Consider the following 24,887-nt stretch of genomic DNA (forward strand, 5'->3'; position numbering starts at 1 on the left):
CGTCAAACTTGAAATTACTTTCGTCTATTTATAGTTATCTCAAATCTCGTCCCCTTTCTCCGCCCCTCTCCCTCACCTTCCGCACTATCCAACTCGCTGTTGACTAATCTTTTGATGCAATAAAAGATCTTTTCATTTTCGTTGAGATGAATGTATCAAGTGTCAACAGTAAATGAGCCTCCTCAATGTCACATAACCTCAATATTGGAATCGTGTGTTGTTTTGGATTGAGTCAAGAGAGAACAAAGAAAGGGGGAGCGAAGCAAGGGACAGCTCGATGGCGCACGGTCACGGTTTGACTTCAGTGTGAGTTTCGTCACTGGAAATACACCCTGACACAGTCAAAATCAATCTTTTAAAACGAGATGTCCGTAATAAAAAGTATTCTCTCTTTTGGCTTATAAATTACAACGAGATATTTCATTAATTCTTATTTAGTACTGTCAAATCTACGATTCTACGGTAATGACCCCTTGCGCGATGAAGTGTTTTAACCTCGCAATACTCCGAAAGAATAAGGCCTGAAACGCTCCGTCTTATTGGTGATTTCTCGTATTTTCCATTCCTTTTTCATTCTGTTTTTTTTTTCGAGAATCAGTAAAAACATATACATATATATTCATATATATATTCTGTTGTGTTGTTCAATCGATAGTTCGACTGTTAATCGATAGAGTTTGCGAAGTAGAACCAACCATTTTCACACCTCTTTGGACGTGAGAGTTTATCGAAGAGATTGAAGAGAGACAATCGATAGTAATCGTGGTTCCGTATTCAGCTAACTTCACTCGTATTTCCTTTCTTCCTATTGAAATTCGTCCGTTTAAAAAAAATACGGTACTTTTCAAACTCTCGCGTATCCCGAATGTTGCATTATTTCTCGTCTCGTCGTTCGTAAAATCGATAAAGTTAAAGCGAAAATTGGGCGTATCCGTTAATCCTCGTTAAATTCCTCATTTTTAAATAAATCATTCGCATTGAATAGTCCATCATTTTGACACCCTCGTTTGATATGACTGGGCGTGTACGTACACACTCACACGCACGCACGCACACACACACACGCACACACATGCTTCCTCGACTAGGTTACCACTCCTGCAATCACGGGAGACGAATTATTCGCGGTATAAATTTATTTACACACATATATAAATAAATGTTTTTTTATCTATAAATATTATGTATATATGTGTGTATATAAAAATATAACGCGTTATAAAAACGCGAATGCGGTATTATCTTCAGAGATATTATTAATAATATTAAGCTGCTGTAGCGCATCAGATCGGTTTATTCTTACGCTGGTAATTCATATTGCTGTTACGGTATTTTGTTATTGGTAATATTATTAATACAATAGCGTCATAATTATAATAAATATTATATTATATAATTACTAAAATTATTGTTACAATTGTTAGATTTTATTGTATACTATAGTTTATATGATTCGCTTACAGTTATAAATATTTATGTATCGTCATTAACACGCATATAATCGTGAAACGCGCGAGATAAATACATTCAATCAACATGAAAGTTCTGGCACGAGTGGCACAATTGATCACAAATACTAAAGGAAACGCGAGAAAGGTGATGATGAGCCTCATCGAGAGTCGTGTGCGCGCCAAGCAGTGCCGATGCCTCCCCTCTCCGTCTCTTCTCCGTTTGCTTCGCCATGTCCGTATTTACTTTATTATTATTTTCCATTTCATTTTCATTCCTATTTATATTTTACCCTGTCGCTTCGCATTCGATTACGCGGTAGCTCACATTGTGTCGTTTTTTCTTCTCTTTTTCTTCCTAAGTTATTAATCCGTATTGTTTTCTTAGTTCTTTCTACCTCGAATTATTAGCGATTTATGTGAAAATGCACCTCGCGAGTTCACCACCTCTCAGCACGTTCTTCTCTCTACTATTTTGTCCCGAACAAAGTTGTCTCAATCAACGTTTTATACCAATATTCAAATATACATAAATAAATAAATATACGTATATGCATTTGTGTATTGTGTCATAAATGTATACGTACGTTAATGCTCGCACGAGAACGTGCTCAAAAGTACGAATATATTTTACGCGCAACACGAGTGTCGCACCTTTGCGCACTTCACGTACGATCCTAATGCGAATCACTTATTGTTGATAGTTTTATTACTCACTTTTATTACTCCCTCAAATCTTTCGTGTTTGAGCCTCATGAGCGAGGCGACGGAACGCACCTAAGACGGGAAACTCCGCCAACCGGCCTCTCGACCATACTTTTTTTTCGTTTGCAGATACATATTGCGACCGACGAAGCAGCATATGAACATTACACGCGAGGAGTAGAAAGAGCGCGACAGTGAGAGAGAGAGAGAGAGAGAGAGAGAGAAAGGGTGGGGGAGGTTGGCCCTATGCAATAGGGCATCGTATGTAATTAGATGTACGTATTTTATTAATTGGGCTATCGGGGTTAGTCCAACTTCGTCGTTCTTCCATTTTTCATCGTTTCTCGTTTTTTCTCTCTTCGTTAGCTCCGTATTTACTGTTTCGAAAAGTTTTCGTTCTATCGTTAATCTCGTTACGATCGCGGAAGGAAACAACCCAGGGGATTCAAGTTAATATAGACGAGAGGGGAGAAAATGAATAATAAAAATGTAGAAAATGTTCCCACAATCAGTCGTCTCACCTTTGGCCTTCAAGAACACTTTGCGACCGCGTTCTATGTTCCGATCCTCCTTTTTTTTTCGTTTCTCTGTTTTCATTTATTTTCTCTCTCGTGTTTTTTATTTGCTTTCTTTTTTCTTCTTCTCTCATTCATCCATAATTATTTGTTGTTGCGAATCAACCGCGTCAATCGATATATCGTCATTTTTCGGTTAATTTTTATATTCGTTCGCCACGAATAGACGTTCGAATTCAATTGATTCGCAATAAAATACTCATATACACGCGCACACACACACACACACACAGACACACACACAGATATATGCACGAATGAACATGTTTATTTACATACGTGTGTATACGTGTCGTACGCACCGATAATATTTAATAATACGTATGTCGGAAAGTCACAAACATTATGTTTAACACGAGCGTCGTACGTTTCCTTTACGTGTGTCACTCGTCAAAAATATATATCGTATATTTTACCTTTTATTTATTTACTTATTTATTTATTTTTCTTTCTTTCTTTCTTTCCCTTTTTTTTATATTAATATATATAACTATATATATATATATATTCATTTATATTTATATATATAGATAATAATATATATTTATTTATTTAGATATTCATATATGTGTATATCCTTAAGTGACTTTTAAGTATCTAAAATGACGTACATTAATACTTACGTACCTTAAAATTTACCCATATGTACCTGTGCAATTTTTACACTCGAGTGTATACATCGTACTATTATTATCATTATCATTATTATTTATTATTGTTGTTATAACTATTTGGTTTATATTATTAATCATATACTCATAGATAATTTCGATAAAACTTCGAAATTTGTGAAACTCCGTCTCTTTCTTAGCTATGGACTCGTCCGAGAATCAAATTCTCATGGTGCAAGGTCCGTCGCGAAATATATTGCACACGCAAGAAATCATATTATTTCAATCTGTTTCTCTTCCTCGGTCTCGTGTGCCACGAGACTGAGAGGGGAGTGAAAAAAAAGGAAAACACATGCGCGCGCTGTCTCTTGGCTTTATTGAGTTTATTATTCGTCGAGCACGAACTCAGATTCAATTCGATTTGATTCGAGGCGTTCCAATAGTCTCGCAATATTTATTCCCCTCGCCAACGGGTCTCCGGATTCGATATTACGGAGGGAAGGAAGAAGAACCAGTTTCTCGTTTATTCGTCATGTTTTCATTTTCTTTCGCGTTTTTACTTCCTTTTCTTCCAATACACACGTTTAAATATATCACAAGTATGAGAACTCTAGGACACCGTTTTTGCCTCCCGATTCGATCTCGCTTCCCATCTCAGCAGCCTCGCGGAGTTCGCCTATTTTTGTTTTTCGATTTCACCTCGTATAAGTCGTCGATTTATCATTAACTGTAATCGGATATTTTTGTGGGTTTGTTTTTCCTCGTTTTCTTTCATTTTTTTGTTCTCGTTTTCACCCTCCCATCCGCAAGAACGGGACGACTCGTTCCTGTAGTTTCGCTCTTTCCGTTATCCCTTCCTTTTGTACACACGGTGACCCGGCAGTGTTTACAGCTCCAACGTAAACGAGATACATACTTTCTCTCTCTAATTCCAACCAACCTTCTCTTACTCACATCGAAAAAATCAATTTTATATTCCTCTCGCATTAAATCCGATTGAGCAATGAAACATGTATAGTGAAAAATCAAACTGTCGAAAAGAAAATAAAATTGTTACGATTGATAATCGAATGAATAGGACGTTTTCAATCGCTGGTGTGGATCGGATGCTTGGGATTATTCGTGTCGTTGGACGTGGCATGTATTCAATAAGGATGTGTCTCTTCATGATTTGTTTTTATTGATTTATTGTGGCATAATATAATGGAGATAATAATAATAATAATAATAATAATAATAATAATAATAATAATAATATTGATAATAATGATTTGTAAATATAATTAATAATAATAATGAAATAGGTATCATGAAGCTACGTAGGTACAGCTGCTTGATACGCTTCTGTCAAAAAAGGAACGAGAAGATGAATGGAGAGAAAGAAAAGAGTAAAAGTTAAAAAAAAAGTGTATCAACCGTCAGCGTTCGAAGTCTCGTCGACTCGTCCACGATTATTTTCGTTGTTTTTGCTTTCGTTTGCGATTTTGATGACTCTCCAAATCCATATGGCTTTCGAAGCAAATGAATGGGAAAGAGAGTGAGAGAGAGAGAGAGCGCGTGCTTGAGGATCGGATGATTTTTGGTGTTTCGAGGCGTTGCGAGAATTCAATATTTGAACGCGCAGTTAAGGCACAGAATCTCTGTGCGTCAAAGTCGTGGAACGAACGGATGAGATCTCACGGATAACTTGGTTGATTAAAAGAATAAAAACGCAGTTGAAATGAAAAAAAAAAACGAAAAGTGGTTAACGATTGCGCGCCGGAGGCGGCTCGTTATGTAATGCTAAATAATGTGTGAATACATGTTTGTAGCATAGCAGTGGCGAAAAAATAGCCGTGTATATATTTAACATTTCGTATAAATGTACGCAGAGAATGATCCCCTTGATAGTTATTATTATTACTTTCACCTTGAAACACACACTCGCTCTAAATAAGCCGCGAATCCAATAGGATTAAAAATAAATCAATAATCGTTATGCCTTGATATTGATAATGCTAAAACAACGTTATACAGATAAGAGAATGTGTGCTCGTATTCCTTCGTTCCTTCTCAATGTTTTCCTCATTTTTTTCCCCTAACCTCTGTGAGCGCGCCTTTTCATCTTCGTCCTCCTCCACGTTATCTCGCTTCATAATATTCGTCCTAATAATACCCATACGTTTCATTATTTCTATTTCCCTCCTCAAAACAAACGCAACCACGTAACACACGCTTTTGTTCGGCAAAGGTATATGTCGTTTGAGTCGTACGCACGGGGATATGAAATAATTGGAATACTTGGATTTTTTTCCCGATTCCCTGTGGAACCATCGACCGACGGAGTTTGTCTCTCGTTTCGCACTCGTCTGTGCCTTCGTATTCTCTCTTTTCGACCTCGAGTTTCGTCGTATTTCTTTGAAAACAAATGAAGATACACTTTGATGGATATTTCGCTCGGAAGTCGTCGCCACTGTGCTCCCTTACACGAGCTTTCAACTCCTTTTGTTTCATTTTCAAAAAGAGTGTGGCGCGAGTGTACGTGTGTGTGAACGTGTGCATTAGAATCGGGGGATAAATGTAATGCGCTCGTAATCCGATCGGCGGATCTTTCGCAAGTCAACCAGTCGGGTTTTTGGAACTCACGTTTCTTTGTAACTTAGACATTAATCTCCTTTTTTTCTCGCTTGCTTTAATATTATGTTTTTCTTTTTTTTTTTCTTTTTTTTTTTTCACATTTTTTTTTTCGTTTTTCGTTGAAATTTCAATTAGAGTTTTTTTTCTTTAACAATTAATCAGTTATACCCAACATTATAGTCACGATCTATTGGTAGAGTCATACGCCTATGATAAGTATATTAAGGCCATGTTTCGAGGTTCCGGAGAATAATATAGCGTCACCTCATTCGCGATTTTCAACTGTAAACCCTCTCCTTTGAGGAGAGAGAATGAATAATCATTCTAAATGAAATGAATATAACACGTTCGGTACGCAGTCGTTTGAACGAGCCGGGAAAAAAACGAGATGAAAACGACAGGAAGAGAAAGAAAGAGAGAGAGAGAGAGAGAGAGTGCTTTAAAAGTCAGGAAGGTTACGCGAAAATTACAATCTACAATGATTATACTCTAAGATTGGATTGAGGTTAGTCTTTCGTACACTATTCGTTGAACATTTTCTTTAAAACTCATATTTTTCACTCTACGATTAATAATATTCTCCTGTCTCGAGGAGCGGAAAAAAAACTTGCCACAGCCAAAGAAAAAGAGGAAAACGACCCCGTAGTAGCGAAAGAAGGCAGAATATATTTGCCAAAATATTTTCAATTCAGCAATTCGAAACAAGAGGAAAACAAACGAACGAACAACAGATCCAGAGAACCCTATAGGACGATTAATCGTACGGTGAAATATTACAGCTCAACCGAGAGAGCGTAAAAAGCAAATAATTTATTCTACGATTGCACGACAAAATAAGTTTTAACACATTTTTTCTCTTAGCCCCCACACTTTTCACCTCGACCGATGTTTTCTCGCGTTTGCACTCTCCGTTTGACACAATATCAAGACCCCCGCTCCGCGCGCATGCGCCTGTTTCTTTTAATCTTAAGTCTTTTGACTCGACCTAACCTAATTCACAGTACGTCGAATCGACGAAACTTATTTGAGATTGGAACAGTTGTTTAAAACATCGATATATGATATCTAATTCGCGGTCTAATAAGTAAACTAATATATATATATAATGATATATAAATATATTTATATATATATATGTATATATTTATGATAAATCTTCGTTATAAACAATCGCCTTAAGTGTAGATATTTTTTTCGCACTCCTATTAATCTTGCGATGACTCGAGCGAGAAATAAAAAGAATAGAAAATAAAGAGAACCGCTCCTTTTTGGATGTGTCGATGATTACTTTCGATTTCTTCTTTTTTTTGTATTTTTTTTCTTACGATCATCAACCTTTTTTCAGAGTTTTCTTAATATCAGACAATGATTTATGTGCGATTTGAAGAGAGAAAGAGCGAGAAGATGGAGAGAGAACAGTCTTAAGATTTGGAGTTGTCCGACAGTAAGTAGGCTAATGAGCATTTTGAACGAGAGAATTTTCAATTTTGAGGTTAGCTCTCTGTGAACGAATACGAAGAGGCTCCCCCGTGTGTCCCTTGTGAACTGTGAACACCTTACTCAATTTTCCACGAAGGACAAAAGACCCGTCGATTGTTTATCAACACACACGAGTTGACGGGCGAAGAAGAGAAAAGCGATTCGTTGAAATATAATAACACATGCGAGCAGAGTACGAAAAAAAGCGTTGAAAGTTGTTCGTGCGCGAGCGCCACCGTGTACTACGAAAGAAATAAACTATTCGCGTAATCATATGGCAGCTAAGATTTTGTATCTTTAGTGTGAGGACAGCCTAAGGTAACACGTATTCATATATGCATGCTGAAAATGTCGGTATCGAGTGTAACATAGTTTTTCATTATTCGTTGCTTCCCAATTTTATATTATACTGACGATCTTAAGAGAGAAAAGAAAGGTAAAACGACAGTTGAAAATCGCGAGGGTTTCTTCGAAGCCCGGAGGACACAACAACGGCTCATCGATTTTGGAACGCATATGTTTCTTCATCGTCGATATACATCGTTTTCTGTAATGGATCATTGAATTTAAAAAGTTGAAAATAACGAGAGAGAACCGATATTTCTCTGAGAACTTTGAATTTGAATCGCGTGAGTACGTAGCCAGTTCCACTCGCATTCGAAGGTGCACTGTCGTAGCGTCGCTGTCGAGCACACGAGTAGTCCTGTTCGTGTCTGCGAATCGTCTTTTCTTACGTTTTTCTTCGTTTTGTTTTTCAGTCATTGTGTCATGATTGGGCTTGCACAAACGTCTCAATAATAATAATCATCGTTTCAGTGTACGTCTCGTGAACGATACTATATACAGTACAGTTTTATGTGCTTATAATAATTCTTAATGCCTAAACATATATATATATATATATGTATTTTGATATATGTATACAGCTGTTTTACTTTTTATATCGAATACGAGTCGAAAGGGGATGATAAAAGTGGTGAGAGGGTAATGCTCGAAATTCGTTAAAATCGTCGAGTACCATTGACAATTAAGCTACTAATTACGAGAAATAAAATAATAAAAATATTTCACAACACAGTTTCACACGAATACTCTTGCTGGACCAGAGTTGTCTCTGTCATCTTTTATAAGCCCCCCCCCCCCCGCGAGTTCAAGTGTTTCTTCGATCGATACGAATCCTCGCACTTACACTTTTTAATGGCATATGTGCTAATTTAATTCACAGTACAGTTAGTCAGTTAAGTTAAATTACGATATATTTTCTTACAAGTAAATACATTCATGTTGTACATATTTATCTATATTTATATAGGTATGTGCATGTGTGTACATATACACACACAGATACATGATTAAATATCGTGTTATATTATCGTTATTCTTTTTACATTTCGCATGTATATAAATTCATTTTCTTCCTCAATTAAATTTGATGTATTTGTGCGCGTGTACATATGCGTACGTATACACATATGTGCACGCAAATATTAATCACGCACATCGATATGTATACGTACACACAGACACAAATATATCGATATATTTATAGATTTCGTTTGAAGGAAAAAGAAACATTCGTGTACGTGTATTTTATAATTCACTCGTTTGTCAACCACGTTCACATGATTTAAAACTTATTCTGTGTGTTTTCTCGCATTCAAAGATTCGATCAAACGTTGCATTGATTCGCAATATTGTATTTTAGACGTGAGTAAGTTGAGTGCATTTGACGATGGACCACTTCGGTCGCACTGTTTGTTTTTGTTTTTTTTTTTCATCGTATTCGGTTCGATGATCTTCGAGTCGGTCGGTTATTTTTCAAGTTATTCTTCCTTCGGTACGAAAATCGTGCGGAATCTTGGATCGTTTTTTTGGACTTGATTTGCCATCGCTTCTTTCTTTTCGCTCAAGCTTTTAGCATGATTGTGAGTACGAACGTTTGATTTAGTCGCTTATCACGAACAAGGTATTTTTAGAAGGACCGCAAAATTTACGTTTAACATCGATTCGAGAAAGGGCTGGTTTTGGGGTTTTTTTTCTTCACATTATCATACGTGTGAGTAGAACGAGAGTTTCCAAGGAACGCGGGGAGGGAGGGAAGGAGGGACTTAAGGTCACTTGTCTTCGTCTAAATGCTAATTAATTAATGGTCGAAACGAGTCAGACTTCCTCGTGATTTTCCCTTTCTTCGTCGTTTCTTCTACCCCTCTCCTTTTCTCTCCCGCTCTTTCGGTCCACTCATTCTCATATTTGCCTAACGTTCTAAGGACTAGATTCAGGCAGGTTCGCTGACGATGGAATTGGAAATTTTTCGTCGTTGCGAATAACCGTTAGTCGAGTTTCCGGGTATTTCGAAAGAAAAATGAAAAAAAAATATATATATATATATCGTATGGATATCGACTGTCGACATTCTTCGTTTTTTCTCTATCGTTCCAGTTCTTTTTTCTCTATTTCTATCGACGGACACGTTATTCGAAAGAGGGAGAGAGCCAGAGCGAGAAAGAGATGCACGAAGAGACATAAAGATTTTCGATGGAGTTTCGTCGTGTGCGAGTTGAAGGAAGAAAAATCGTGTTTCAATAGTTTTCACCTTCTTTTTTTTTCAAACAGTTTTACCACTCGTATCTCGATAATAATTAGGCACTGAGACGCGTTACAATTTTTCTGGCAAAATTCATCATGCCGCGACCTTGATTTTCTTTGCTATTCGCTTTATTTTTCCTTCTTCTATCGCGTGCGTAAAGAAACGAACTGTACTCACGCGTACAACACAGCAGACATGCCCACTCATACGATCGTTTGTGATTTTTCGTATTCACGAACATGAGTTTTTGTCCAATTTGGCGAATTTTCTCACTTCGATAAGAATCGATTTTCCTTTTTTTCCCTAACGAACTTACTAATATTTCCATTCAGTTACTTAAAGATTTTATCATATTTTTCAATCACTCTTTTATTTTACGCCCGTGCTTTATATACTGGCCGGAAGTGACTGGCGATTTGATCAGTACACGCGTGAGGAAACGTCTCTTTCGTTTTTCATGTTTCAACCAATTTTAATCCGAGACATATTCAAGTTTTTATCATTTTTTAGATTTTTCATTAAATTTTAAAGCACGACCGGGCCTAATGAGTATCACAACGAGAGTCTCGAACATTTCGATCTATCGATTGCCTCGAACATTCGATTATCGATAAGTCGAATTTCGATTGTCGCTTGGTTCAACTGGAAGGGGTTTCTTTTAGTCGGCGCGATTTTAGCACGAGGAAGATGACGACAACGTGCGATTCATACAACATAATATCAACGACAATAATTATAATAACGTTAATATTAATAATAATAGTGACAATAATTACGAATACCGCAATGATAAGCGTTATCGGACGAAAGACTGGTTCGAGGGGATTTTCAATTCGTTATCTTTTCGCTTTGTTTTATACGACGAAGGAATGAAGCACGCGTTCGAAGCTCACTTTGAAATATTTTATTTAATATAATGCTCACAGGAAGAACGCATTGTGTGCTGTTGAAAAATGAGCGGCTAAGGGGAATACTTAATAATCGGGGACACTGCGAATATATTTCGAGACTCTCGTCGATCAGGCACATGTATTATCATTTAAAATTTTGTTTTAAAACACTTGTTGTTTCCTTTTGTTCGTTTGTAATGAAAATATAAGTCGATTGTTAGCGTCGGCGAGACGTGAATGACGTAGTACGGCTTTAAGATTGTACTAAATAGTTACGATAACACAAGAAAACAAATGCTCGGTTCAATCGCTGAATCGAGAACGAGCGAGTCGCGCAAAACAACAACAACAAAAATAACCTACTCGCATAATACTATAAGACTTTCGTAATATATTTGTAAATCGATTATACAGATTAATAATTAAGTTAATTAACATTTATGATTGGCAACACAATTAAGCGTATATCGGAGCAGTTGGGTCATCTCTTTCGTTCTTTTCCTCCGATTATTCTCACTCTGCTTCCCTCTCCCTCTTTCATTATTTTCGATTCGTCTTAAATCTCAAGTTTTGAAATTGTTAAAAAGTACTTTTTACGCGTTACACATTTTCAGCGTTTAAATACGCCTCAGGACTAATGACGTTTTTGTTATTTTCCATTCATTATATTCGTCGCTTTGTGTTTATTTCATAAAATTCTTAGGGTCAACCAATGGAAGAGTAAATTGGTTTCACTCGTATTTTATCGTCTCCGGGAACCTCTTATTTTCGAACATTCCCAAAAGATTCGCGTGGCCTTTCATTTTTATTCGCGTTTACCATTCGTTTTGAATCTTCATTTTTATCCATTGGACCAAAGGGACGTAACTGGAATGATCGAGTCACAGATCGTCGTATTCGTTAACTATTAAAGCTGGACAATAAATTGGGGTTTCATTTTATATTCATTCATTTCATTAATTTTTTTTCTTCTTTCCTTCGTTTCTCATTTTCCACAGCGTTTTAGCGCTTCAAGAGGCACTCTCGTCATTCTTAAACGTCTGACAACTTTCTTCCTTTTTAATAATTCTTCTCTCACGATCTTACCATATTTAGTCTCGCCGTTTTTCCATTATTCACATTTTTTGCCATTTCTTCGTATTTCGGGTTGATTTCATCGTCATCCTCATTATTTTTCGTTTCGGCGATAACTCTACAATTATTTGGAAAGCATTCGCATAGCACATTTTCATTTAGGATTTATTCATTTCTCTTCTCATCGTCCTTCATTATTTTTCAACACAGTCCTTTCGTATACATTCGGCTTTAAATGCAAGCGAGGCCGCTTGGACTCGAAATATTGTTCGAGACATCGCGAATGCATAAAATGTACATACATACAGTCGTGTATGTATATAAATGTGTGTGTGTGCGTGTGCGTGTGTGTGTGTATGTGTGATACACGAAAAGCAGAGTTATTTGGTTAAATTCATACGAACGCAGTGCTTTTTCTTTTCAATTCGTCTACTTGTTTTTTTTTTTTTCAAAGATTTTAAATGTAGGAGCACGATAAGAATATCACGTAAGGAATTTTTATTCTTCTTTAGTCTTCGTTATCGTCACATTAATTCATCGCCCTCTTCTCGATCGATTTAATTGATTCGATCGTCCTTGTGAATTTTTCATGATTCGCATTTTATTTTTACTTCTCTCTCTCTCTCGTTTTGTCTCTCTATCTCTACATCTTGCACAACTAAATCGCCATCGTCTTCGTCAGAGTTTAGAATATACTCTAAAAATATGTGTCTTATTGATATTTTGAAGTTACATTGATCCCTCGTAGGCATATTTTTTTATTTATTTATATTTTCATAACCTTCCCAGCTCTCTTCGTTTCGTATCAATTTCTTTTTGCTTGTTTGTTTGTTTTTTAAATCTTCTTTTGTTTTCAATTAAGTTTATTTTTGGCTTCGCAATGAGCAGTGATGAAGAAGGATTTACACGTGAGCGCGAATCTCTCCCCTCCCCCCCCCCCCCCCCCCGACCCCTTCACTTCGATAGAATAATGATTTTTGCATTTTTTAAATTAGCAAGGAAGGGAGAGTGAGAGAGAACGTTTTTGTTCCTAAAGCTGCGAGATTCCGAGTCGAGTCGAGTCGATCGCTGGCATTTTTAGTTTTTCCTCCGATTTATCAGAACTTGAGTAATTTGCCAAAAGAGACTCGAACGGAAAGAAAATTGATGGAAAAAACGATAAGACAACGAAAATTTTCTCGTTTTCTCGTGTTTTTATCATTCACTTATTCAGTTACTTATTTCTCGTTCTCTCTCCTCACAATAATTTTATTATATATCGATATTTAGTCCCAATTTCTAGTAGAATTTACACAATAATTAACTACGTAAATATATATGAATACGTAAATAGCACTCGAATGACTTTGATTCGGTGAGAATGAGAGAACGAGAGAGAAAAAAGGGAGTGAGTGCGGCAAGATGAGTCGACGAAGAGAGACGAAAGGCGGGGGGGGGGGGGGGGGGGCGAGTAATAAGAAAAAGGAAGTTGAGAGACTGGAAGAGAGAGATGAAGAGAGGAAAAAAGTGATCGAGAATACGACGAATAAGTGGAGAAAGCGAGAGACGAATATGAGAAAGGGAGAGGGAAGAAGATATGAAACTTTGATATTTTTCTCGTCCAATAGTTTTTCATTTTTCAAGTATTCCTTTATTTTTAATAAACTAGATCTTTCAGGTATCAATTAATTGTCGCATCGATTATCTAAAACTAATTTAATTAACAAATTCATTAATTGATTCATTATTGGCCTCGCGAATTTGGTAGACGATTGTTTTTTTGAAAATTATCGATCTTGTGATCGAGCTCGTTGATTTTTATCCCCCCCCTCCTCTCACACAAATTACATATTATATTTTTCTACAACTTCAGTCAGCTTGAGTCGTGTTTTTTTTTCTTTTTTCAATGTTTTTCTTGCCACTTGAATCTCTCTCTCTCTCTCTCTCTCTTCCCGAGATCTTCCTCTTTCTCTCTCGCTCTCTTCTCTCATATATTCTACAGTCTGGAATGAACACACGTCACCTTCGGAAATGCACCTACGGTCTAAAAATACTAATAAGTTGCACATACGCCTGGAGACTCGTACCGAATTAACCGCTACTTTTTCACATTTCCCTTTAAACATTAAGGTATCTTCGTGTATGCATGTGTGTGTGTGTGTGTGTGTGTGTGTGTGCTTGCTCAAATTACACGCTGAAAATGTCGTGTACCGCGGACCGTTTCGACGTCGAAGACGTTTTGTTGTTTTTCATTCACGATCGATTTCACTTTCCTCGTCAATGCCTTGCACAAAAGGGTTTTTTCCATTCGTCATTCGAAGCATCGGGAAGCGAGTTTGGAAATATTGATGAAAAAAGGAAACGAAAAACATCATGTCAGAGAAAAGACGAGGGACGCGTACGTCCTCGTGCGTATTTCGTGACTCGTTGTCGAGAAAATTGGCAAATCGTTCGTGAGTTATCGACCCGTCGTTCCATCGTTTTCTAATTATTCTTAAATTTGTAAAAAGAGATCAGCCGCACCCACAATAAGCCTGATTTATTCATACACACGTCACAGCGTATACATACATACAAAATAACCGCAAACAAAATAAACACTTCGATAACAATAATGGAGAATGATAAAAAGTATAAAAAATTGAATGATGAAACTTTTTTTTCTTCTTTTCGATTTTTTCAGGCATATACAGCGATATCGGGGGACTTGCTCGGTCTGAGGTGAAATATCGACCGGACACAATGGTGTGAGCGCGCTTACAAGACGTGTGCACTACAAATACGTATATAAGTATGATCGGTAAAAATTGTCCCATTCGAGAGTACAACAGTAATAACGATAATAATAAGAATAATGATAGTAATAAAATAATAATAATAATAATAATAATATTCATGATGATAGGGACAATAATAGCGGTATGTACCAACAATATATAATAATCCATGAGGCTATCGGTAAAAATATATTGTAATCGTGTATACATAAATGATAGTACGCATTTTAAGTAGTAATTAAAAATTTTTTAAATTTTTCCATTGACTTGTTTTTGAAAAGTGTTTTTCGTAAGATGGTCGTGTAAAAGTAAATAATAGTACGTAAATTCGCGTATACACTGTACATTTATCGTTGGTGTGTTCAATCGTGAATTCTCGTTCGTATTATCGAATGGAATTTAAATAAAATAAGGGAGGAATTTACGATTGGAAGTGAGTAAGAAGAGAACAAGAGTGCTCCCATCACGTGCTACTTTTTCATATTTCTCTTATTTTTCTCTTTTCATTTAGTCTCAACAAGTTGACTCGTGCGGCCTGTTTTCATTCGGACTCGACAACAACACGGATTTCCGTCTATCTCTCATTTCACGAGATCACAGATTCATACTGGCGTTTTATACTTCGATGAATAACTTTTTTCGTTTTTCTATTATTTTTCAAACTTTGATTATTTCATTGATTTACACCTACGAGCACGAATTACGAGAGGAAGTTAGTAACTTGATAAGTTTTTTCTTTTGTGTTCAACGACTTTCACGATTTCCGTACTCGAACGAGTGGCTCGCGGTCGCGCGGTGATAAAACGTTATTATTTCAATATATATTTTTCTTTTTCTTTACATACACACATTGATATATATATATATATATATTTATATGAATGCACGTATGATTTTTTTCGACGGTGCTCTGTGACAAAGTCGGGACAAATGAGAATCAAAAGCTCATTCATTGACTCTAGAGGGCGAACAAAATGGAATAAAAAAAATTTTTTTTAAATAATGAAAACTAGAGATTATAAAAACAAAAGAGTAGGATGAAAGGGGGGGAGAAAAATGAGAGGAAAACATTAACAAAATACGAGAAACAATTAGGAACGAAAAGTGGCGCGATCCGTGTGTGTATGATTAATAATATATTGCCGCGCGCGTTAAACCGAATCTTTAATACGTGTTTCCTCGCAATTATTATTTTACTTTTCGACTAGCCGACTCTTCTCGCGGGCAGCAAGAGCAAGGGGGATTAGAAAGGAGAAGAAAATAATAGAAGAGAGACGGCGAGAAGGGCGGAGGAGAAAGAGAAACGGGAACAACGAAAGTTACAACAATTTCAGGTACGAGACCGGAGAACCGATTTTACCATCAGTCTCGATTATTTGTGCAGTCGCGACGAATTAACCTGCCTTTTTACCGATCTTTTATCCGAGCGTTTTCGATGTTAAGCGAAAATATAATAAACCGAATTAAACGTATCAACGAATGTAACAAATTCGAGTTGTCAGAGGGAGAGATAGATATTTCTTTCGCTTGTTTTTTCCTTTTCAAGATAATAATGTTGATTAACGGCGGCGATGACGACGACTACGATCGATCTCAACTATAATAGCAATACGAAAGATACTTGATGACTATAAAATTAATTTTAGCGTTTCAAAGTGTACGGATAATGATATAATAATAATAATAATAATAATAATCAAAGTGGTTAATAATATTCATAGAAGTAATAATGATAATAATAATTAAAATTAATAAAGTGTAATATTTATTAGAACGAAATGTGAAAACAGCAAAAAATAAACCACGTGGACTGACTAAAATGGCATAGAAAATCAGATCCTACGAGCTAAATATCGAGGGCGTTACGCACGACACCAGAAAGATAAGATGAGAAAAATTAACATCGACCGAGTACTCTTCTCATATATAAATGTCTGTGCATACCATTAATGATAAAAACAAAAAAATATCCCTAAATAAAAACGATTCACACTCCCTACACCACAAGAACAAAAAACTAGGAGAAAAAAAATACCTCGATGAACGTTTTATCGATGAACAGCGAGTGGAAGGTAAGAGGCGGAAAAATGATAAAAATTAAAAAAGAAAAATAAAAACAAAGTTGAATAACTAAGATCGAAAAGTGCACGAACGCGCAAACACTTTTCATTTGAGCCGCAAAAATGATTTCGCTCGTTGCGGTTATTAATTGCCGATTATCGTGTAAACACAGATTCCCTGAACACCGTTGCTAAACACACAAGCGTATTGTTTTTTTTTCTTTTTTTTTTCTTGAATTTTTCGATTTTTTTTTTTCACTTTGTTTTAAGCTTAGAGATGGCTCGCCCTCTCAACGCGTACTCCGACTGATTAAACTATCGCAGCTTTCAGACTTCATTTTTATTTACTCGATCACCTAGTCATTAATTAATTAAATCTTTTTTTTTGCATTTTCTTTTTCTTTTTTATGTTACGACGCATTGACTTATCTCTAAACCGTTTTTTCGTTTCACTGGAACATAATGGAACTTCGTCGGTTCGGATATTTCTCATTCGATCGTCGACGCAACACCTCGATCCGACTTTGGTGATTTTACTTTTGTTTTTTTTTTTTCTAAGTTTTCTTACGTTTTTCTTCGTTCCTTTCGTTATTTATCTTTTCTCTGCTATGTTCATCCACTAACACGCACACGGGACAAACGTCGGCTATTGAATATCTTAAAACAACGTCTCTCGTCGGACAAGACACGAGAATATCACATTGCGGGTGTGTTTCGTTTTTCCCCTTTTTCTCACTGATTCTCTCTCTCTCTCTCTCTCTCGCTCTCTTCCACTTCCACACGAGTTTTTCTTTGTCATGTTTCAACGAAGAGCATAAATTTCTTGGATATAACGATTAGGATTTGAAAACCGGCCGAGTGTGTCTTGACAAAGTGACTTTTGTCTTGTTCGAGCTGTGTGTCCCTCGAGTTATTCGGTTGCACTTGTGTATTTACGAGCGAGTTACATTCCGCCGAGAGGATTTCTTGACTTGTTTCAGTCACTCGGAAGTGGAAATCTTCGTAAATCGGATAATGGAGGGGTCGCGCGTTGTGGGGGATAATCACTGGCGCACATAAAAAAATACGTCACGACGTTTCTTCTCTCTAAATTCGTTCTTCTTCTGAAAAGATATTCTCTTACTTTTCCCTCGAGTAAGTTTTTTTGTTCGCAAGAATAGCGTGCCGCTGAACGCGCACACAAACTCTCTCTCTCTCTTTCATACACACACACACACACACACGTATATTTTCCCACACATTGTCATGATTGTAGTTGTCGAGGTGTAAGAGAGAAGAAGAATTCTGGTGACCGCGCGGATGAGTTTATGTTCGCATTTTCTACTTTCTTTTTTCTTTGTTTTTTTCTTCATTGCTCTCATTCAATTTTCCCTTAACCCGTTTAACAATACTGAACGAACCTCCAAGAAATTATGTATATTTTTACATTTACACATACCGCATAATAAGCAGTAGATTGTGCGTGACGTTACGTGAATGAAAAGTTTTTCGTATTTACACGTTTTACAATAACGTGGGAAGTAGCTATGTCGACCGATTACAAGATTATTAAATATTTCATTTCGCAATAAATGGGAGCCGATTAACGAAGATTCCCTGAACGAATTTCGCGTTAAAACGAAGGAGCACATTTTTTCATCTTTCTCTCTCGATTTTTTCAGCATACACACACACACACACACACACGCACGCACGCACGCGCACACGCAGCCGCGCAGGACACACATGAAAACACTCTGATTCATAAACTACTCAATGCGTTATAATACAGCGTGCGCCAAGCTAGCTGCGTACAATCCACAACACTCAATAATAATAAACGATAATTTTTTCAGTTTGTTTTGTTTTGTTTTTTGTTTTTTTCATCTTTTTCCATTTCTTTTCTTCAATTGGTATATACCTTAAGGACGCTACTTTATGGAGATAATGTTGATAAAAAATAGCAATAATAAAAGTAGTAGCAATAATAATAATAATAATAATAATAATAATAATAATAATAATAATAATAATAATAATCGTTGAAACAATAATGAAAACCATAGGCTGTTAGCTCGTTATAAGTATATATACATATGCATATATATTTATGTATAATTATTAAAAATTATAATGTTCTGTTATATCTTAAAGTTCCGCGCGGTATTTCGTACTAAAAAGAATATATTCAATATAATATATTTATCGTGTTGAAATATGTATATACCCACATGTATATATATATTTAATATATAATAATATACAAGTTACGCGATGGATGACTGGGAGAGCCGAAGTTTAGTTGCGTAAATTCGTGTTACGTCGATATAAGTGCGTTCGTGTTTTACAAAAAAAAAAGAAAAAAAAACTGAACGAGTAGCGAATAGAGAAAAAAAAATAATCCAACAATTATAAAATATGGGCAATCAACTACGAGTCCGAACGAGGATCGAAGGAATCGTGAAAGATAGATAAAGTATGTAGGAAACTTTCGTATTACATGGGCACATCGGCACTAACGAAGAAAAGGGCGGTACATGGAAAAAAAAAAAAAATGATAAAAACACGCGTTGTAGAAGACGATGCAGCGGTGTGTGAGTGTATATATATATGTTATGTGCAAATGTCGATTTTATGTTTTCATGGACTTTTCTCGCCTTTTCTCTCTCTCTCTCTCGCGCTCCTCCGCGCTCTCTGTCACTCTCCCTTATTAAACTCTCTGAATTCGTTACTACGTCTCACATCGAGGGAAGGTCGAGAAGCAAGAAAAAAAAACAAAGTCACAATTCCCCTCTCTTAAATTTCTAGAATGTCTTATCATTAATCATATAATATATTTATGCCTATAATAAATCCATTGAACATCAGTAAAGATTGATCCGTCATGAGACCACCGTTAATTCTACATTTCTAAATTCAATATTATTATCACAACAATTATCTTTCTACGACTTTGAGAAAGAATTAATTCAATCTATCGTCTTTGATTCGATCAATAAATATTAATTCAACCACCTTTCATCACTCTGTTCGCAATACTTTGAATTATCATATATATATATATATATATATATGGATATACATATGTACGTAAATGATTTTTTTTTTCATTACCTGTATCGCGTATTTTCCCGTTTATTGTGTTTGCGTGTACGTGTTAGTTATTTCTTTTTCTTCGTTCTAACGAATTTGTATTTGTGTGTACGTTTTTAGTTGCTCGTTTTTGTTTATCTCTCTCGCCTCATCTTCGTTACTCCGCTCTATTTTCAGGATCATTTTTTTTGCTTTTCTCCGTGGTCATTATCAATTGTGTTATCTTACATGACTATGTGCTTGCTATCCCAGCTCTGCCTCCTAGCCATTCCCCAATTGATCTCTTGAAAACGACCGGAAACAATTTTACAACCGTCGAATCCAAGTATTTATCGAATGTCGTACATAGAGGAACCCAGTTTTTCTCACTATCGATAAACGAGACAAAATTTACAAATCTGATATTTTGACAAAGAAAAAATAGAGCAAGCTTTAGAAAAAATCCATTTCTCCCTTTGTAGACAGTCCGATCGGGCAACAGAGTTCCCTCTTTTTTTCTAATTTTCCACTACTATTTTTCCTCTTGAATTCATCCTCCTCTCTTTTTATCCCTCAAATGTGGTTTTTCCATTTACTTTTGTCTCCTCCATCGCGATATTAAATTTAATAATTACGACGCTTTTCGATTCTAGAATTAAGCGCGCACATCGCGCGGCGATATTTCTCGGTGATAAGTCGTGATCTAGAGCTTTTCCTTTCGATATTCCCAGGCGAGATATATAAAGCATATGATAATTCGCGATATCGCCGAGAGAGAGAGAGAGAGAAAGAGAGAGAGAGAGAGAGGAGAGAAACGACGAGACCGGGCACGATTGATTGGCTGATTTATCTGGATTTTCATCGTAATCGTATTTTTTTTTGTTTCCGTCAGTAGTGTCTCGTCTTTGGTCATTTTTTTCTCTCGCAACCATCAAGTCAAATAAAAATAGTAATAAAAACAAAAAATAATAATAATGATAATAATAATAAAAAGCTCAGACCTCCTCGAGACTCTCACGGGCAATGTTCGTTTTTACGTTGCAATCGGCTATGATTAATTCTACAAGAGTTTACATTCCCTTATCGCAGTAATAATATTCGAGGTCTACAGTTATCGTTAATCAATACATCATTCGTTTCGTTACATATTTATTTGTATATTAATATTACTTCTTTTTTTTTCCTCGTATTTTCTCGTTTTCATATTTATGTTTATGTTTATTTTCATTTATCTTTATTAATATTTTGTTTTTGAAATTTGAAAGCTTGGTGAGTATCGGATGCTTTCGCGTCTTTAATTTATTGCTCGGCCACTGCTCGTCTACCGCAACCTTTGTCTCGTTTTCTATTTAGTTATCTCCTCGAATCACACGCCTCGACTTTCATCTCCAGCTTAAAAACTGTTACAGGAGATTTCAACGCTCAGAGATTGCTGAAATTCTTTTATTTTTTCGTTATTGCGCTTATGCTTATAAAGTTTTTTGTCCTTATTTCGCGGTTCCGGTAAACTGATGATTTTCGAATAACGGCAAAAACGTGGATAAACAAAAAACGATAATGAATCCCTGTTCAACGATGTACAAGAACTTTTCGCAAACACTCACAACACACGCAGAGACACGCATACACAGACGCACGGGCGCAGGCATACACGGAACACCGGAAACCGCGGAACACGCGCGCGCGCAATAATTGAAATGTACAATAATTATGTAGTTCGCCTCGTCGCCTCGTCGTTTGGTTTTCAGTCCATCAGGTACCTTCGACGTTGGGAAAACTAGTAAATTTCGACGCGACCGTTAAAGGGGTCACCGTCCATAGCACATACGAGTTTGTCCGTAATTATATTTACTTTATTTTTATTTTTCGTACTTTTCTTTTTTGTTTTTTTTTTTGTTATTTTTTCGTTCTCTCATAGTTTTTCGTTTTTCACATTTTCTTTGCTATTTTTCTTTCTGTTTTTTTTTTATTTTTATTTTCATTAATTTAACGTCCGCGACATAAAAAAAAATCATGCTGCGCGCGATCGAGGACCGTATTTTCTCGATTTGGCCGTATCAGCGATTTTCCTTTTGTTTTGTTTTGTTTTTATTTTTCGTATCACAAGGAGGCATAACGCATTTGACAGCGGGCCCAGTACTTAATGCCACCACGACTTGACTCGAATTAAAATGTGATTTTCTTTTTATTTTTTACACACGTGCACTCGCTCTCTCTCTCTCTCTTTCTCTCTCGCATTTCCTTACTAGTTATCGTCTTTGTCATTGTGTTTTTTGTAATTATTTTTTCTTTTACCTTTCACCGCAACGCCTTTAACGTTATTTTTATCATTTCGTCGTTTCTATTCACCGATTATTTATTTTCTCTTTTGCTCAGCCAGTTGTTTTAACGCGATCGTACTTTCTCACGACTCACGCGGTTACTTCGAGATTATTTGTTGTTTTTATTCTCCTCTCCGATCCCTCTTCTTCTCCCGTCCTTCCCCTCCACGCTCCCCAGTGATCCATGGTTATTATTATTTAAGTCTACATTAATAAATGGTACAGAGACACACTGGACATTGGCACGACAGGTGGCATATAGGTTTAATATAGAATAAAATTTACGTTATTGCGATAACATTTGGTATCGTTGTGTCGTTGCCCGACCAGCCTGAATCTCTTTTTATTTCTGGTTTCTTCGCTCTTTATTTTTTTTATTAATCTTTTGTCCCTCGTTTAAATGGTCGTCTTATAAGCATTCGTGTCTCCATTTCGTTTTTCTTTTCTTCCCTCTTCATTCCTCGTCCCTTGGCCTCTCTCTCTCTCTCTCTCTCTCTCTCTCTCTCTCTCTCTCTCTCTCTCTCTCTTGCTAACGACTTAAATATTTATTTGTAGTTTCTTTGTCATCAATCTCTACCATCCCGGTTGGCAGGACGGCGGGCAGCGACGTCAATGCTTTTATTAAGATTTATGTATTCATTATTGTTATTATTAGTATTATTTTTAATCCCTTTTCACGTGTTTCTTCATCTCCCTATCTCAATATTTTTCTTTTCTTTTTGATTAGATTGGTACAGTCTAAGTTTGATACTCGCTGCAGTCTTTAAACTGTCCAACAAAATGAAAAATATTCTATATATATGTGTATATATATATCCACATATACATGTGCGTATGTGTATGAATACTCACACGAACACAAATATATGCATGTAATTGGGTGACGCCCTGACCGCGATCGCGGTTTCTCTCCCCCTCGTCTCTTCTGTACAACCCGACGGAATATCTTCATTTGCAGCGCAATTTAACAATTCATTCGATCGTCACTCCGCAAACAAATCGACCCTGGATGCTTCACAGCTCGAAAACGCGTCGCCTCTTTTTTTTTCCTCTACAAACATTTATATATTATCTCTTATTCGCTTTGTCAGGATCGTTTAAAACCTTTGTCAACGATTGTCAGCTCGGACAATTCTTCAAGTACGTGGAAACGATGATTTTAGTTTTTCTTTTTTTTTTCTCTTCATTTTCCTTTAGTCCTTTCACACCTTAAGTAACTCGTTCGTCGAGGGGAAAAAAAAAAAAAAAAAAAAAACAAGAAAAAGGAAAAAATGCATAAAAATAAAAGTTGAAAAGATCACTCGCATTCCCTAAAGATCTACGTTAATTGACATTCCGAGAGCACTCTTATGTGGAGAGTTAATCTCTGCTGTTTGTTGTTCATGTAATTCTCAAATAAATTTGCTTTGTTTATTTCTGTAAAATGATTATTTTGTTTGCTTTTTCTTCGTTTATTTGGTCGGTTCTCTGCCTCATTAAAAATCGAGGAGTGACGAGACTTTTGCGGGAAAGAGATCGAGGGCGCCCCCTTGATATTATCGTTGAGTCGATTCGATAAGTATAGGCGATCTAACGTAATAGTTTTTATATATACATACATATGTGTATATATGTATATATACAAACACAGATATATCGTAAAACGCGATAAATAATGGATGGGTCTAACGAATCGGGAAGAGATTCGCGTCGATATATATCACACGTCGACGTGTTATGATGCATTACAATCTATATACACATACATATATATATGTATATATAAAATAGTATATTATCGTTATATAGTCTGTCTCGCGTAGATCCGTTTTTGTTTTGAGATCGTCGAAGTCGTGCCTCATCGTTCTTTCGTAATTGTGTTTTGTTTTGCTTCTCGCGATCATAGTTATTCGAAAGGAGCCGGGGCAGGGGGGGGGGGGCGTACGGGAGGAGGGCAAACAGTGCCATTTCGCCGGGATTTCAACAGTCGCGCTTGATAGTCATTATAATTATTCATCTTCTCCATTTTTTCGTTCATATTGGATAATAAAAGCAAAAAATAAATAATAATAAAAAAAAAATAGATCGCTTGTTTCGCCGCTGTCGCTCCGCTGCTCTCTCATCAGGGACTGAGTATTTTTTGTGCGAACTGACTCGTTCTCTACATCGACTCACCTCCCAGAAGATCTCCGGGCAAATACAAGTTGAGCGAACTCGGTGTCGTTCTTTGCGTATCGCTCGTGTCGATACCGCTGTTACTCCACAATGAGTTGCTCGATGGCGGAGCACCCCACAGCTGGCTCGAACTACCGCTCCACGTGTCTGGTGATGGACCTGACTTTTTCGTTGGTCGCATCCCCCAACCGGTGTTTCCACTATTACTCGATTGCTGCTGACCCCCGCCACCGTGACTGAGCGTGTGCAGCAGAGTGTGGGCCTCGTTGTCGACCGGCGATTCTGCGAATATCGTTGTGTTGCCGAGCACGCAATTATTCAACGCGCCTTGGGCCTGTTTGAGACGAACAAGAGTTTTCATTGAACGACGCGAACCATCAACTTTATCGCAAGACGCGGTTTTCCAGGATCTTCCCGTTTCATTTTGTTGCCCCATTGAAATCGGCTCAAGAGAATTCAAAGTGAATTCCAACGTTCAAGATAAATTGAGTTGGAAACATGAATATTCATTTCCGAGATCAATAATTTGAGTAATAGTAGTTGATTTATTAAAAGTCATT

At 36.6% G+C, this 24,887-nt stretch overlaps 1 protein-coding gene across 6 annotated transcripts in view; it reads right to left on the reverse strand.

The window, feature by feature from the left end:
- Positions 1-13,589: 13,589 nt before the first annotated feature.
- Positions 13,590-24,887, reverse strand: part of gw (trinucleotide repeat containing adaptor protein gawky) — a 34,097-nt gene continuing 22,799 nt past the window's right edge. For all 6 annotated transcript variants that reach the window (XM_043424829.1, XM_043424828.1, XM_043424827.1 and 3 more), the window contains one exon: positions 13,590-24,661. In XM_043424829.1, the coding sequence (XP_043280764.1) occupies positions 24,314-24,661 (348 nt within the window). In that variant the 3' untranslated portion in view covers positions 13,590-24,313. The remainder of the gene's footprint in view (positions 24,662-24,887) is intronic.

The sequence above is a fragment of the Venturia canescens genome, chromosome 7, assembly GCF_019457755.1.
Source record: "Venturia canescens isolate UGA chromosome 7, ASM1945775v1, whole genome shotgun sequence".
Classification (NCBI taxonomy): domain Eukaryota; kingdom Metazoa; phylum Arthropoda; class Insecta; order Hymenoptera; family Ichneumonidae; genus Venturia; species Venturia canescens.